Genomic DNA, 17358 nt, shown 5'->3' with positions numbered 1-17358 from the left:
CTCCTCCAGCAGGGGACAGGTCCCCAGCCGTGGCCCTCACATGGCAGCTCCGGCCCTGGGAAGATACGTCAGTGGGGCTTGCTCAGTCCAGCCCCATCCACCCTTTGTGCTGGCCATCCAGAGGGTCTGCGGTGTTGGGGGAGGGGGGGAGACCTCGTCTCTGCATAAGGAGCCATGGAGGGAATAATCTAGACATGGGCTGGCAGAGGGGACCAGGCCTCCACCCCATCACCATCTGAGCCCAAATAGAGATGGGGCTGAGCCTCAGTGCTGGGATCTAGGCTACTGGATGTGTAGGGCCAAGTCCCATCTAGCACCCAGCTACCCCTTACCCCACTGTTCTGTGTGGGGGTAGATGCTACCCCTGTGTAGATGCTACCCCTTACCCCACTGTTCTGTGTGGGGGTGGGGGAGAGGGGTTGGGAAGGCTCTGCTTTTTTCTGGCATACAGAGGGGTCCTCAGTCCCATTTCTTAGGCCTTGGCTTGCATGTGACTCCGGCCCTATCAGATTTGCAGACATGAAAATTGTGTGCAATCTGTGTGTGGTTGGGGGTGGGGTTGGTGTGCTTTTTACCCTCTCCTGTACAGGTTTCATGGGGGAGACCAGCCTTTCTCAAATTGGGGGTCCTGATCCAAAAGGAACTGCATGGGGTGGGGTCACAGCCTTGCCACCCCTACTTCTGTGTTTCCTTCAGAGCCAGACAGCAGCAGCTGCTGGCCAGGAGCCCAGCTCTGAGGGCAGCACCCTGGCGGCAGCAGCAGCTCAGAAAGTAAGAGTGGCAATCCCATGCCATGCCCACCTTCCTTCTGCGCCACTTCTGAAAATAACGGCCCTCAAGTAACGTCATTGTCTGTGCCTCTGGGCGGTAGCAGAGCAGAATTTTTCCTGGTTCCGTTCAGGGGAAGGTCTTGTCAGCCTGAGATTGGTATCCGCACAGCCAGCCTTCTGCATCCCAGGATCGGTGTCGTGGGGCAGGCTGTTTCACATGTTCAGTGTCAGCTCCCGGCCAAGTTTCATCACCGTAGGGACGTGCATCTAGTTAATTCTCATAAACCTTTATCCACCCAGAGCCCTTCGGCTGTGAAAGGTCAGGCACTTTTGGCTCAAAGGGGATTAAACTGTCTTGCAGTTAGGGATTTAAGGGCTCGATCCTGATTTCATTGAAGTCAGGGAGCAAAATCCGTCTTTCGAGTGGTGCTGGAAGAGAAATGGCCTGGGAACTTGGAAGTTTATTCAGGGTATTCCACTGGGCCCAGAGGCCTCAGCCAAGATCAAGGCTCTGTTGATTTTTGAACCGCGTGACAATGTCATGCATTTTAAACAGAGGGATTGGCCTGGGGCCAAAGCTGTTCAGTATCTTGAACAAGCATCTGCAAGAAAGCCTAACATCTTAGCTGCAGAATGTGTGAATGCCACCAGGCTAATGACGAGTCAGTTACACAGAGCAATCTGGGCCCATTGGTGAGGGGGCAAGGGGCTTGTGTTTTGACACGGCCACAAGCAAGGCCCGGCAGAGTGTGGGTCCCATGTATGAAATGGGGAGCTGTGTGCTGAAAGATGGATGCTAGGAAAAACTGAGGGGTCGTAAGATCCAACCGAACAGGTGCTCCCAGGCCCATGCTCTAGATCAGAGGGAAAACAGCCCTCGGGGATGTGTGGGAGATGCTATTGTCTCTGTACGTTAGCAAGGCCATTACTGGTTGCTGGGTTTAGTTTAGGGACGTGAATGGTTAACCGGTAAGCCTCACCCTTATCGGCTAACCATTGCTAGTTAACTTGTCGGGGCTGGAGCAGCTCCCCACTCGCCTCTAGCCCTGCGGGGCCCACCATGGACAGGGGCTGCTCCCTGCCGGGCTCCCTGCCAGTGGGGGGCAGGGTGGGGGCTGCAGCCCCCTCTCCCCCAAGTCAGTTAACTGGTTAAACAAAGTTTAACCAGGTAACCAATTAAATGGGATTTTGCATCTCTAGTTTAGTTCGGGTGTCACAAGATTGCGAAGAGATGAAAGGGGGTTCAGGAAAGTGCTACAACCTGCCTGGGAGACAAAAGAAACTGGATCCATTTAATTTATCAAAGAGAAAGCCAAGAGGAGGCTGGATCGTGGCTCCCCAGAACTGGAAGTGGGGAACAGAGTGCTGCTCGGGGGGAGGAGGGGAGGTTCTTTAACGTAGCAGCCAAAGGCCAAATAAGCTGCAGCTCGCTAAATCCGGACTAGAAGTAAGGGGCAGATGGCTAATCACTGGAACAGTTGACTTGGGGGGAGGGGGGGGTGATGCAGGACATCAGACTAGGTGAATCTCATGTACCCTCCTGGCCTTTGACTCTGCAAGCTGTGCTTAGGACTCCGCGTCCCTGTAGTCAGACTGGCCCTGGTGTTCCTCCCACCTGACTGGACAGGACAGAGGGCTGAGCAGTCTGTGGGTCCCTGACCCATCCGACCACACTGCTTTTGCTGTTCTTCGAGTGACTTTCCGGCCTCCCGCTCCAGGGAGGCTGACCACCTCTGGGGTGGCCCTGGAGGGGGAAGAGCTCTCAGCGCTGATGGATTAAGGAGACGTGGAGGGTTTTGTTAAACCATCCAGTTGAATGCCAGAGGGAAACCAGTTGCAATGTAACAAACAGCGGGGAGCCACAGGTGCCTGGTGCCTGCGTAGGGAGGGGGCATAAGGAGGCACCCCAGTTAGCAAATGAAATGGTGGCTGGGGCACTAAGGGGCGGTGCACCTCCCTTGTGCTACCGCAAGTCATGCAGGCAGGGAGCTGTTCTCTTGCTAGCCCTGGGCAGAGGCAGGCTGTAAGAACCACCTTACCTTGCCAGACCTGGGAACGGAGACTTCCTGAGTGGCCCTATGTGACGCGGTGCTGGCGGGCGTGGGGGACGGGACGGGATGGGATGAGTGAGCAGGGCCGCTGCAAACCCCGGCGTGCCCCGTCTAAACGCGCTAGTTGTGTTTCCTTAAGGAAGGGAATTTTCCCAGCTCTCTACCCTGAAAGCTGCTGCTTTGCCGGGCCTTGTCATGGCAGCTCAGCCTTTGCTTTTCCTCTGCGTCATCAGACGTGGCCTCACGCTCTGGGGCATGGGGCAGCGGCCTTGAAATAGCTGCTCCCGAGAGAGACAGTCATGAAGCTCCCAACAAGCCTCCTCTCCCCGCTCTCCTAGCTGGGATTTGTCCTCCCCAGCACGGGTGGCTGGACAAGGCCTTGTGCACCTCTCACCCTTTCAGTGGAGTTGAGGTGGGCCCAGGCTATGCATGAGGAAACCCCCCTCCCCCACTGACACTCCCTACCCCCCCTTACTACATGGGGAGAGCCAATAATCCAGTGGTCAGAGGGGAGCAGCATCCCTGACGTCCGCTTCCTCCCAGAGCCTGGGGCTGGAGTGGGGAGGTAAAAGGCAGGCAGACCCCCATAAGGCTGAGTAAAGCAACCCCTGCCCATCTCCATCTAACCCCCTCCTTCCTGCAGCTCTGCACCAGGCCTCCCGCGCAGCCCAGGGTTCATCTCCCCACGCAGCTCTGGAGCTCCGGGGCGGCGCGAGCAGCTTAGAGGAGCAGGCCCGGCAGCTGGATGCAGAGATCAACGCGCTGATCCGCCAGTGGGAGCTCTGGCTCGAGGACGAGGAGTCGGAGGACGTGGCCTCTGCCGTGCAGCTGGAGAGTAGGTGCCCGTGGGCCGGAAGAGCCCTGACCGACCCCCTGCGGCTGCAGCAGGCTGGCTCCCGACAGACCATCCTGGCTCTGTGCTGTTTGGATTTCCATGGTGCCTGAAGCAGTTGCTTCCCAGGAGCCGGTTTCTAGCACCACAGGGAACAGCTCTGCTTTATGCAGACACCCCCATGGCTCTTTGCCCAGCTCTAGGCCCTCTCCCAGCCTTGCCTGCTCGCACAGAGCCTGGCAGAGCAAAGGTGGAACCCAGGCCGGGACTGAAGAGAGGAACCAGGCATTGAAAGCTCTGGCAATGGGCCCTTTTCCCAGAGACCCGCCAGGGCTGCGGTTTGTTCTCTCCCCTGCCTCTACCTGCTCTGTGGCTCTGGCAGGGTGAGTTGCCCCTTGCCCTGGGACCAGGCGTCACTCTGAGCTCCTGCCTTGACCAGGCGTGTGCTCTCCGTGCAGGGCAGCGGTGCTGGGGTGACCCCAGTGACCTGGACGACGAGCTCATCCGGGAGGACCCAGCCTACGACGTGGCCCAGGTGGAGAGGGAGGCTCTGGAAGCAGGTGAGTGGGGAGAGGGCTGTCTCTGCCTTCAGTCCTGCCCAACTCTCTGAGAAGGGCCCTGAGTGTGGCTGGGCACTGGGGGGTCTCTCGAAGAGGGTGGTGGCTGAGCGAAGGCTCGGGGAATTACAGAGCATGGCTGGCTCCCTGCTGGCGCTCTGCAGCAGACACATGCTCACTGGGCTCCTGTCAGACCCTGAGGCGGCACCATCCTGCAGGGGTGGGGCAGTGGCCTGCCATGCTTGGGCCTGGAAGCAATGTGGGCTGGGGGCTCAGCATGGGAGGCCCAGGTGGGACAGAGAGCGACCTGGGGGCTAAGGGACTCCTCCTGGTGCTCTTCGTGCTCTGCACCCCCTCGGGCCTGGACCTGAGGTCGGGGCGTTGGGCACAGCAGCGTGTGGGTTCGTACCCAGCAGCTTGGCCCTGCGTCTCAGGGAGCACTTGCTCAGCCCTGCTCACAGGGGACGCTGCCGTTTCCCTGACCACAGACCTCATGAGTGTCGGAGCGACCGAGCTCGGTGTCCCATGCCAGACGCAGCGTTTAGTCGCTGCTTTCGGCCCCGGCGCTGCTGGGTAGGTATGGAGCTCGCTGCCCACTAGGCAGGAACCGGGGCGCTCCCGCTGCTGCCTGTCAGGGCCCGCAGCTCTGCCCTGAGGGGCTCAAGGCGCAGCGTCTCCTGGAGGGTGGAGGCACTTGTCTGATTGGCTCCTGGGCTGGGGTCAGAGGTACTGGGAGCTCAGCACGAATGGTGCTGGCCACGGCTGTCCGTGGGCAAGGCCTCTTTGTCCGTCTGGGCAGGCTGCCCTGGAGCCAGTGGCTGCTCCGTGAGCCAGGTGACAGGGCTCCTGGGGGGAGCTGTCTGCCCCATAGATCTCGCCACAGGGAATTCCTCCCTGGTGTTGGGTGGGAGCTGCATCTGGCCCTGGCATCCTGTCCTCTCCCATCTGTGCCTCATTCCTGCCTGCCCTCTCCCTCAGCATGACCTCTGCCTGGACCCCAAACGCTCCTCCCCAGCCTGTCATGGTCTCTGCACACCCTTCTGTCTGCAGCCTCCACTCTCCTCTGCTGAAATCCTGCTCCAGCCTTTGCCCCTCATGTGGGACCTGCTGCACACCTCCCCCTCAGCCCTCGCCTGCCTGTGTGCCTCCCCCCCAGGAGCAAAGCAGCCCCCTGCCCATCTAACACTGGCTTCCTGTGGCTTACCCAGGCAATTGGCTGCTGAGGGTAAAAGTGCAGTCTCCTCTGCATAGCAGCTGCAGGAGCTGGTCCCATCCAGCACACAGGAGCCCTTTGCTGGGGCGTAGCCTGTGTCACTGAGTCCTTGTTCTGCCAGTGTTCCCAGCATGTCCCCTATGCTCTAGCTAGTGCGATGCCTCCTTTGCCCAGCCCAAGAAGTTCCAGGCCCACCAGCTCAGCCTCAGCGCGGAGCTCAAGACAGGGCCCCAGTCCCGGCTTGCACCAGGATCAGCCTCATGGGAGGCAGAACAACCAGCTTGTTTCCCAACTCAGGCCCACGTCAGCCAGTATCCTGAGAGCAGGGCTGTCCTGGCACTCGTTTGGTGAGGACTCTGGCTCTGCTGGCTTGTTCGCTGGGTGCCGGCCTGACGGGTGCCTGGCCAGTGCAGTGTTTGACCAGATCTTTTGGGGGTTCCCCAGCGTCATATTGTTAGTGTCTAGTTGAATGAATTGCAGCCCCTACCGGCTCTGAACGGGCGCACTGGGACGTCTTCCCCCTGCTGATCCTCCCCCCAGCGCCTGGCACTCGGACAGCGGGTCGTTTGGCTTCTGTCAGAGCCTGTCCGCCATGGAGCGAGGTGTAGTGGTGCTTTCTCGTGTGTGGTTGGACACGCAGTCACGGAGCCAGCACAAACTGGGCATTAAAAGGGGATGAGGAAGCCAAAGGTCCCTGAATGATCCAGACCCAAAAATGCCCTGGGCTTTTTGGGTAATTGGAGCAACAGCAGGAGGCCGTGCTGGGGTTTGCGCATGTCCCCGGTGGAGAACTGAGCGTCTCTCCAGAGTCCTCATGGCTTTGTTGTTTCTCGCTCTCCTGATTTCGGGAGTCTTTGGAGCTAGCTGGCACTGCTGGTTCTCGGTGACAGAAGAGCCCATTATTTCGGAGCCCTGCTGAGTGTGTCGGGGAAGCGGCTTGGAATGAAATTCTTTGAACAAGAAAAAGCTTCCACCACTGAAGCAGCTGTGGAGCTGAGTTGGGCTAGGGGGCGGGATGGGGGGGAAAGGAAGCTGTTGTAGGTTGGTAGGATCCTTTTTCTTTTCTTTTCTTTTTTTTTTTTTAATAGACAGTAAGTGTTAAAGGAAAAGTCCCCTCCCCATAACAGGAGGCCGTGCTGGCCCCAGTGTCAGCTCCCTGGAGAGTCGCTGAATGGAATGTAGCAAGAAGGCCCGATTTCCAGCAGTGTCCGCCTGGAAACGCACGTCTGCACTAGGGATGTTAAATATCGGTTCATTGAATAGTCGATTAACCTCATGAATTCTTCTCGGTTACTTATCTATTCTATAGTCCTTGGGGTGCAGCCGGCAGCCAGTGCACTCCAGCCCCACTCTCGAGAAGCCCCCTGCCACTCCCATGCTGCTGCCTCTGTATCAGAGGCAGCAGCGTGGCGTGCCAGGCGGGAACTGGTCCACGAGGGGAGCCAGTTTAAAAACCAGCTCCCTTTGCGGACCGACTGCCTGTCACCCCATACTGCTACCTCTGATACAGAGGCAGCAGTGTGGAGTGGCAGCAGCCCCTGTCCAGGGGGAGTCTGAGCTCCCAGACCCAGTGTGAGCTGGAACTGAGCCAGACTGCCTGCCCGCTTGGCTCCTAATACACTTTAAATGCAGAGCCGCAGCAGGGGTAGGTCTTGTACCCGGCACAAGCTGGGACTGAACCGGGCTGCTGGCCAGCCTGCTAAAAAATTTACTCCGGGGTTGGGGGGGGGGGATGTGTGCAGTCTATAGCATTAACCTATAAGCAGTTACACTATTATATCCCTAGTCTGCACAGTGCATGCAAATGCCAGAATTAGGCCGTCTGTTGCCACCGTCGTGCCAGTTATGCCTCTGCCAGACATGCAGCTGGGGTGACTGCCCAGCATGCATTGCACTTCCAGGCTGGCATTTCCCAGCACCCCCGGCTTCCAGCAGTAGAGTCATATGAGCACTGAGCACTCCTGCCAACCCCACCTGGCATGAGCCTGAGTGCGCATGCCCTTTCTCGGCTGGAACTTGCGGGGAGACCTGGGGGGGGGACCCTTATCACAGTGTGAGGGGACCTTGTTCTAAACCTGGATTTGTGAATAACTGTGCCGTGACACCGCTTAACTTCCCGCCTCCTGGGATGAACTGGTGAGAGCTTTGACAGCCCCCGAATGCCAGTTCAGTCAGGTGGCAAACTTCTCTGTCACACTCGGTACCATCAGCTGCTGGCTCTCCTGGTGTGGTTCTCCCTTCTCACTGCGTTTCCACATACGGTTCAGTGACATCTCTCTCCTGGGCCCCTGCCCGGGCCGATTGCATGTTGCTCTGCTTGCGTGAGACCCGTGTTGAAGGAAATAGCTCTGTCAAGAGAGCTCCCGTCTGAGCTCCATCCAGCTGGAAGGTGTCTGGCTGCTGCAACCCTGCTCAGCAGGTGAGCAGCCAGGCACCGGAGCTCTTTGCAAATCTGCTTTCAAGTTGGCTCTTCTCAGGGTCAGGCATGGGCGGCTGGTGAAGGTCCAGCTGGGGAAAGCAGTTGAAGCCACGCCCCCTTTCCCGAAGCCACGCCCCCTTTCCCGAAGCCGCGCCCCCTTTCCCGAAGCCACGCCCCTTCCCCTAAGATCATGTCCTTTCAGCAATCTCTGCCCCCTCAACCAAGCCCCACCCATCCCCAGCTGAGGGCCACGGCTGCCACTTGGTGCTTCCCCAGCTGCTGGGGAGCAACAGTGGCTGGACAGTGTAGAGTTTGGGAAGGCAATGCCTTCCCTTGCCTATATTACTCACCGCCCATAGAGTCAGGCCCAGTGTGTGAGGAGTTGTCACCTCATCCGTCCCAGACTCCAGCAAAGGAGCAGCCCGTTGGCGTTGCTCCCTGCAGCAAAACCGAAACCTGCGTGGTGTGACCTGCTCTGCCTGTTAATAGCGTGGCGGGGAAAGTTCCCGCGTGGGCTCCAGTGGCAGTGCCGTGACACTCCGGGCCTGTGTGGGTCTGCTTTGCTCCCCACCAAAGTGTGCTGATGTTACGGGAAGCGAGTGTAGCTTCTTTTTGTTTTAAAGTCTGTCCCAGCCTCCCCCCAGCGCTAGTCGGCTCAGCGAAGGTCCCATCACGAATGCGTGAGACATGTGTACCAAGCCTAGGGACTCTCTCGTTCCGTTGCGCTGTAAAATGCGGCTGTTTGGAGCGGCTCGTGTTTTGCCCGCTTTGCACTGCTGCGAGTGACGATCCCTGGGGTAGCTCTGGCCTAGTCGCTGGAGCACAGAAATCACGTGCTGCATCCGTATGTCCACGGTGCCCTTCCTTGCTGAGCCCCCTTTCCTGTCTCTCCCAGTGCCCGGGGCCTCCTGTTACCCATAGTGGAGGGCAGATCCCAAAGGGGCGATCTTTCCACTGCCGGACACTGTGCTGCCCACTCAGTGCACATGCAGGAACCGGCGAATGCTGAGGCCACAAGCACAGGAGTCAGTTTCTTTCCACAGCCGGTACAGGCGTTCCTGCTTCCTGGCTGTGACCCTGTCGGAAAAGCCCGGCCAGCTAAGCCCCTAGTTCTGCAAGGCAGCTAAGGACGTGACTGTCTCGGAGGTCGTCAGGACTCCTCTGGGCTCAAAGCTGGGCCTGGGCTGAAGGAATCTACTCCCAAGGCTTAAGGAGGCAGGAGCTGGTGTTTAGTTGCCTGAGTCTGTTGCCTTCCCAGCCTTGACAGGGAGCTCCCACGCTGCCGTGGGACTGAGCGGGACTTGAGTCTAGTCTGAGCTCCCCTGGAGCCCACCACAGAGCTTCCCTGCTGTGGTTAAACGAAAACGGTTAGATTGGTACAAACCCCCCTTGCGGGCCCTTTCCAGTGAAAAGGGAACCACAGCAGGAGGGAGGCTAGCTAAGCGCCTTCCCAAGCAATGCAAGTGGAAGACCTCCCCCCTTATTCCAGGATGAGGGGTTTGGGGGAGCACGTGGCCCACTGTCATTCATGGGGAGGGGGGCAGCTTGTATGGTGCAGGGGCGGGTGCGTCTGACATGCTGGTGCAGAGGGATGGGGTGTGGGGGAGGGCCCATGTTGTATGCAGTGCATCTGTTGCTTTAAATTCACACCTGACTTAGGCTGATTTCGCGTTCCCTTGTGGACTTGGGCATAGAGCCGGGACTTCGGCTTAGCGCTGGCACAGAGCCAGGATTCTGAGCTGGGGCAGCCCCGGCAGAGCCAGGACAGGCCTTACTGCAGAGCTGGGGTATTAGGCTCCCTTCCCGACCAATGTGGGCTGGTTTTGAGGACTCCTCCACCCCCCCCCACGCTCCATCTCCTTGAGTGAGGCTGGGCATATGCAGCCACAGCTGTGGCGAGGGGCAGGGGAGAAACGTGCTCTCTGCACAGGGAGATCAGGTAGGTTCTGTTCACAAAGTGCGGGGAGAGTTTGTAGGTCCCTTTCTGTCTGGAGGGATTCAAACCCCATGTGTTCGGCCTGATTTTTTTTAAGCCTGTGGCTGAGACTGTCCTGAGACCACCAGGGGCGGGGGCTTGGCTCCAGGGGCCCCCAGCTGAGACCCTCAGTGCTGCAGCAGGATGGGGACTTGGACGGGGCCTCGGCAGTGGCGCCTCTGTGACCCACGAGCAGTCTCCATGCTCCAGGTCATCTTGGGCAGCAACAGTGTCTAGCTCCAGGTGCTGTCCTCATCACCACTGTGCACCTGAGCACCCTGCCCAGGAGCGGGGTGGAAGGGGAAAGTCTAATTCTCTCCCCGGATGTCCAAGGTTTGTCAGGCTCAAGGTCTGTGTTTAACTCCTCCACTTTAGGGATAGCCAAGCTCAGAGCTGGGTGCTGGTGCCCGTGTGAGCTCCCCTCCGAGGCACTGAGAGCAGCCGGGGGGTACGGGCGCAGGGCTGAAGAGCGTAAGGGGTGGGAGAGGGTAGAGGTGCCAGCTCAGCTGCTCCACCACATACAACCCAACCCAGATGGGTGTTTCACCACGTCGCTCTCCTTGCAGATGATGCAGAGGGCCAGCCCAGCAGCCCAGAAATGCCACCTTCATTGCCCTCCTCCCCTTCCCAATCCTGCTTGGAGGGTGCCCTGGAGAGCCAGGGGGGATATTCCCTGAGACCCAGGGCCCCTGCTGAGAAGTGCGAGGAAGAGGAGGAGGAAGATGCCCCTGGTGGCTCCACAGAGGAGAGCTCAGCTGAAGAGGAAGAGGAAGATGACGAGGAAGACATCGAGGACGAGCCCTCTCCCCAGCGGCCGAGGAAGCGGCGGTCCCAGGCAGGGGTGGCCCCACGTGTCTACCCATGCCCCACCTGCGGCCAGAAGTTCGCCAACAGCAGCAACATGCGGAAGCACCTGCGGATCCACACGGGGGAGGCACTGTACTCGTGCCACGCCTGCGGCAAGTCCTTCACCGACTCCTCCAACCTCACCAAGCACCAGCGCACCCACAGCGGGGGCCGGGAACGCCACTTTCGCTGCTCCAGGTGCCCCAAGGTCTTCGCCTCCGCCTCGGAGCTGCAAGGCCACCTGCGGCGCCACGAGGGCATCCGGCCCTTCCCCTGCATGGACTGCAAGCGCAGCTTTGTGTCGCAGACGGAGCTGGTGGCGCACATCCGCAGACACGTGGGGCAGCGCCCGGCCCCCGCCCCCAAGCCGGTGCGCTGCGAGGACTGCGACAAGAGCTTCGCCGGCCCCTCGCTGCTGCGCCTGCACCAGCGCCGCCACAAGGCCTTCGTGTGCGACGAGTGCGGCGCCGTCTTCACCCTCTACTTCAAGTTGCTCTTCCACAAGAGCCTGCACAAGGGGCTGCAGACCTGCGTGCGCTGTGGGGTGCAGTACACGGGGGGGCACTTCTGCCGGGCCCAGACCCAGACCTCCCGGACAGGACAGAGCAGTGCCAGGGCTCCGGTGCCAACGTCACTCGTGGCTAGAGTCCCTGACTCTGCGCCAGCAGCAGGCTCTACCCCAGCTGGACCCCCAGCCCCACTGGCAGCTGCAGCCCCTGTCAGGCCCCCAACTCCTGCCCTGGCCAGGCCTCCCGCCCCACTAGCCGTTCCAGACCTGGTCAGGCCCCCAACTCCGGCCCCGGCCGGGCCCCCAGCCCCACTGGCAGCTCCAGACCTGGTCAGGCCCCCAGCCCCACAAGCAGCTCTGACCCCAGTCAGGCCCCCAGCTCCAGCCCCGGCCAGGCCCTTAGCTCAAGCTCCACAAGTAGCTGGGCCCCCAGGCCCCACCCTAGCTGGATCCAGAGCCCCAGCCCCACTAGCAGACTCCGCTCCAGCCTGGCCTGCAGCCCTGGCCTCAGTAGTGGCTGGACCCTCAGCCCAAGTAGCAGTGAGGCCCTATGGTTTAATCCCATCCATGGCCCTGGCTCCACTGACTATCGGAGCCCCTGTCTCAGTCCCCTTGTCCATCCCTCCTTCAGGCCAAGTGACAGGAGTGATCAATAACAGCCTGATCCTACTGAACCCGGCAACCTTGCCCCAGGGTACCAAGATCATCCTCCAGATCCCACCCCGGGTGGTTGTGCCCTTTAGGGACACAGACAGGAGAGCCGGGAGTACCAATCCGCCTACTCTGTAAGGACCAGTGCTCGGAAGGATGCCAGCACCGCACCCAGTCCCAGGTACATCTCCTGACACTGGGGTCCCATGCTTAGCCGGGCCGGTTGGCTCCTGCTTCCTAACCTCTGCTCACAGCCTCCCTGCAGTAGCTGGGCCTCGAGCATCTCCCCTGGGGCTCCATTTGTTATAAAATCTCAGTGTGGCTTCTGCCGACAAGATGGCTGCCGGGGCAAGATGGTTGCCCTGCCTCCAGACTAGGGCTAGGCCACACACTGCTGGGCATGGACACAAAATGAGTGGTTTGTCTCCCTGGCTGGTGGGGGAGGGGGCTGGGGTTTTGTCATTTGGGGTCCTGGACCCAGGAGAAGCACAGGAAATGTGGGGGATCAGTACGTGCTTGTGACCCCCTGCTTGGGTCATTCTAGCACTGGAGCCCTCACGGTAGCACAGTTGAGGGGAGGGCAGCGTGTGTCACCTCAGGAGTGCGTTACAGGGTGTGCACAGACTAAATCCTCTAACTCCTCTCCCCTGGCAGAACATGCCCCCTGCTTGAGGGCCGGGGCCTCCCCGTCTACTCCAAAGGGCTATTTGGGCCATGAGGGGTCCCCCTCTACCACCTCCCTGACCTGTCTCCTCTCTGCTGCTAAAGCTCAGCAGCCAGTAGGGAGGCAGCAGGGTGAGCGCAACAGCAGCAGGGCTCCAGCAGAGAAGGGCAATAGCCTGCCAGCCCCTCAGCCCTTGCCACCATTAGCCCCCCTGCAGCCCTCGCCTCCCTCAGGCCCAGCACTGCTAGCCCCAGCCCCCTCAGAGGAGCTCAGGGCTGGGCAGGGAGGGCGGCACAAACCCTACAGCTTCCAGCAGGCCCTGTCTCAAGTGAGAGATGCTGAGGAGGGCGAAGGGGAAGGCAGCACCCCGGAGGGCAGCTCTGGGGGGGACTAGGCTGGGGAGAGCGGGGCCGAAGAGGACGAGGAGCCGCAGCCTGTCCCCCAGGTGAAGAAGACGTGGCAGCAGGGCGGACTCCCCAAGAAGTGAGGCTGCCGCCAGCCCCCTCTGGGCCGCTATGTCTGTGCCAAGTGCTTTGTGCACCAGAGGTCGCTGAAGCAGCACGTGCAGCTGTGCAGGCACCAGGCCAGGCCCCCTTCAGCGATGTCCGCAAGCTGAGGTGCCATATGCTGGACCACAGTGGGGAGGCCACAGTGTAAGCGTGCGAGAGGAGCTCTCAGAGGGACCCCTCATGTCCTGCCTGGCACTATGGTGCCCAGCCCCTTCCCCTGGGCCATCAGTGCAAACACCCCCTTGGTCTGCCCCTGGGCCCCAACCCCCATGTGGAGAAGCAGCTCCCTCAGGCTATTTGGACTGACCTGTTACTCCATCCTGGGAGATCCTACCTCTGGACGGTTCTGGCCTAGCCTTCCATGTGCCATTCTGCCAGGGCCTGGGGCTATTTTCCAATGGCATCGTGTACCACTGTAGGTGGGACCTCTCGTCACCTGGAACATTGCTGCCTCGATGACTCCGCTGCGGAAAAAGCTGTCCTGGGGCTGGGGGCTGCATGTCCTTTGTGCATTAGTGCTTGGGTGCAGGGCTGGCATCAGACCCTCTGGCCCCTTGGGTCTCTGGCTTTTTGGCTCAGAGTCCCCCCTTCAGGACCTGGGCTGAGACCAGTGCCTTGTTTCATTTCCCCCTGTCTGGCAGAACTTGGCTTAAGGGGTCAGGTGGCGCTAGAGATTCACACAATGTTTGATTTTTTGATTATTAAAAGTGTTTTCAAGTGAGTTGTTTTATGTGTAAGCCTTCCCTTGCCCCACTCGGCACACCAGGGCCTGCTGCTCTCCACGGATGCTTACAACCTGCCTTTCTTCTGGCTGTTGGAGGCAGGTGCCCTGGCTTTGGGGAGCCTGGCAGAGGTGGCTAAGCCCCTGCTGCAGACAGCACAAGGTCCCAGCTGGGCTCCCCCAACCAGTGGCTGCATGTGTGAATTGAGCCTTGTGCACGGGCTCCTGGTTCCTGCTGTCCACCATGCAAAGCCCCTGCCACTGGATGAGCAGAAATTGTTCTGCTGGGTTCTCTGCTAGCTTGCAAGGGCAGTTGTTTGAGGGGGTCAGCTCTCTATGTCAAGACGTCAAAGGGTGGCTGCTGGATGCAGCGAGAGCTGCCCAAGCTCCCAGGCTGGGCTGGCAAACAGAGCCCCATCCTAGTGTGAATTTTGGGGACCTTGCTCTGAGTGAGAAACCAGCTCCTGCCTCAAAGCTCTTGTGTCCAACACACTAGCCACATGTGACTATTTGGCTGGTTGAGTGTGGCTAGTTCGCCATAGCGGTAGCCACTATAGCAGCTACTGCTTCAGAACGGGTTAGACACCGCGGGTCTAGGAGGACAAGACAGGTAACGGGAGCTATGTGAGTCTGTATCTGCAAAAACGAGGATTCCTGTGGCACCTTAATGACTAACAGATTTATTTAGGCACCAGCTTGTGTGGGCAAAACCCCATGAAAGTTGATGGCCTCTGGTGAAGTGGATCTCTGCCCATGAAAGCTTATCCCCAAATCAGTCTGTTGGGGTTTTTTTAAGGTGCCCCAGGACTCCCACCTCCCATCTTGTCTCTAAAAACAAGGACGAGGACACTGGTGCTGACAGAGGCAAAGTGAAATGTCTGGTCACGCAGGTCGACGGCAGAGCTGCTTGGGGATTGTCCATAATGTGTCTGTGGGAGGCTGGTGGGGGCTTGTTTAATGCCACAGGACTGAGGCGGAAGGTGTCTGTAACATCACAAACACCTGGTAGGTCAGTGGTCAAAACAAGAGCTGTCCCTCCTCCTCCCCCCAGAATAGCTGGGTGGCAAAGCCCCCTACTGAGATGTACCCAATTTAAAGCAGGGACTTTTGTGGCTCCCATATCCCAGGGAGGACCCCAGCCACGGGGCTGTTGGCTGGAACGTGCTGCTGTGGGAAGGCATGGAAATGCAGGGACCTCCCTGCTTGATATTTGTGATGTGGGGGGTAACTTGCTGGTTTCTATGCTGGGACTGTGGTAACCCCCCCCTGGCTGCTGTCTGTACCATGGCCCAGCAGGACAGGGGATGAGTCATTATGCAAAGAGGGTCTCTCAACCTGTCTGACCAGCTACCCCCCAAGGAGAGAAAAGAAGGTGGAATGCTGTCCTGACTGGGGGGCAGGGCTGGAAGAGGGTTAGTCTCTGTCTGGTATCATGGAGGAAGCAGCCTACGCAACAGGCTGGGGGTTTAGGAGCCCAGACCCCCCCCCATATCAAGGGGGGCTGAGGCATCTTAGGCCTGCCCTGTAACCAGATAACATCTGTGCTGTGCTGTATCCTGGAGAGGCAAACTCCCTCTATTCTACTGGCTGGTGGAGTCTGTGCCATTACGGGGGTGCAGGAGACGGGGGAACCCCAACGCGCCGTCACAATATTGCATGTTGTTGATGTGTGAACTCTGTTGTTGATGTGTGTTGGAATGTGGCCAAGCGCCGCCTCCTGTCGGTTCTGCTGCTCCCAGCCTGCATTTGTCAAGATGGTGCCTTCCTCCGTGAGTGAGAGAGATTTAAACCCATTGTGATTCCCTGGTGGTTCTACCACTTGAAGGTGTAATGGTTGGACGCTTAGGCTGCGTCTAGACTGGCAAGTTTTTCCGCAAAAGCGGCTGCTTTTGTGGAAAAACTTGCCAGCTGTCTACACTGGCTGCTTGAATTTGCACAAGAACACTGACGATCTCATGTAAGATTGTCAGTGTTCTTCCGCAAATACTATGCTGCTCCCATTTGGGGGAAAAAGTCCTCTTGCACAAATGTATTTGCTCAAGAGGGACAGCGTAGATAGCTAAAAACTGTTCTGTGCAAAAAAGCCCCGATGGCGAAAATGGCGATCGGGGCTTTCTTGCGCAAAACCGCATCTAGATTGGCACGGACGCTTTTCCGCAAAAAGTGCTTTTGCGCAAAAGCGTCCGTGCCAATCTAGACGCTCTTTTCCACAAATGCTTTTCACGGAAAAACTTTTCTGTGAAAAGCATTTGCGGAAAATCATGCCAGTCTAGATGTAGCCTTAATGTGATGCAGCATGTGGCCCTTCAGCTACCACTGCGCGTGAGGTGCGGAAGGGCAGAGCTGAGGGTTGGGCTATTTTACAGAATCATCAAGTACTAGAACTGGAGGGGACCTTGAGAGATTGAGTCCAGTTCCTTGGACTCATGGCAGAATCAGCCCCCGTCCATCCCTGACAGGTGTCTACCCAACCTGCTCTTAATATCTCCAATGATGGAGATTCCACAACTTCCCTAAGAGCATTATTCCAGTGCTTAAGCACCCCCAACAGTTAAGAAGCTTCTTCCTCATGTCCAGCCTAAACCTGTGGTGCTGCAGTTTAAGCCCATTGCTCCTTGTCCTATCCTCAGAGGCCAAGGAAAACAATTTTTCTCCCTCCTCCTTGTAACAGCCTTTTAGATACCTGAAAACTATCATGTCCCCTCTGTCTTCTTTTTTCTAAACTAAACAAGCCCAGTTCTTTCAGTCTTCCCTCATAGGTCATAGACCTTGAATCATTTTTTGTCTCCGATTTCCACTGATCATCTACCTGAGCGCTGAATTGCTTATTTGTATTTGTCACACCTATGAGTCCCAATTATAGCCCAGACCCAAATCTCTCCGGCTGCTGCTAGCCAGATAGGCATGTCCAGCCCTCCTCTCCTGATCCAGGATAGTCTCACCTCTCCATCTGCTCTGGGCAAGGACTGCAGGCCACTACAGAGCCAAGGGCGATCAGAAATGCAGAGTGCCTCCTACGCTGGCTCAAAATTCACATCACGCGACTCAGCAGCTGGGTTCTAAGCCGCGCTTATCAGGGCCTGATCACTGATGTTTGCTCCTCTGTTACACAGGCCCCCATTGTGTCACACAGCGCATCACTCGCAGTCAGGCCTAGAGCCCCAGCTGCTGCGTCTTGTGATTTTATATAACCCCATTTCTGGCAGGCAGCTCCCACAGCACGTTTTAGGGTGTAAGGAAGTAGGAGACTGGATGTTAATCCTGGAAGGGGCAGGGGCATGGCCCAGGAAAGCCTCTGTGACTGGCCCTGTCCATACCTCAGTTTCCCCTTTGGTGCAGAGAGGGTGGCTGTGGCCCCTAGCACAACTGGTTCAAACCACTTGGCCGCCAGAGGTGTTTCCCTAGCGGGACACCTGATCTCCCCCCCCCCCCCTTCCGCCCCAGGCTTGGTGTCATCCTTGTGCTATGAGGCACATCAGTTGTGGTGTGGTGACTGCACCTGTCACAACAGCATGGCTGCTTGTCCCAGCCCAGAGTGCCCATAGCTGCTATCCATAGGGATGATAGACCCTGTTCCAGAGCCTGCCTCCCCATTCCCTGCCTTGTGGGCAGCCACCTCCTCCAGTGCCAAGGGGCTGTGGA

General features: G+C 58.5%; 1 protein-coding gene across 1 annotated transcript in view; it reads left to right on the top strand.

Annotated features, from left to right (window-relative positions):
* LOC142819525 (uncharacterized) overlaps window positions 1-13716 on the top strand; it is a 38343-nt gene extending 24627 nt beyond the window's left edge. The window contains exons 4-6 of the mRNA XM_075907342.2: window positions 3465-3656; window positions 4112-4213; window positions 10384-13716. Coding sequence (XP_075763457.2) covers window positions 3465-3656; window positions 4112-4213; window positions 10384-11960 — 1871 coding nt within the window. The 3' untranslated portion in view covers window positions 11961-13716. The remainder of the gene's footprint in view (window positions 1-3464; window positions 3657-4111; window positions 4214-10383) is intronic.
* Window positions 13717-17358: the final 3642 nt, after the last annotated feature.

The sequence above is a fragment of the Pelodiscus sinensis genome, chromosome 22, assembly GCF_052426305.1.
Source record: "Pelodiscus sinensis isolate ZL-2025 chromosome 22, ASM5242630v1, whole genome shotgun sequence".
Lineage (NCBI taxonomy): Eukaryota > Metazoa > Chordata > Testudines > Trionychidae > Pelodiscus > Pelodiscus sinensis.
Note: the sequence above shows the minus strand (reverse complement) of the source record. Positions and strands in the feature narration are given on the sequence as shown.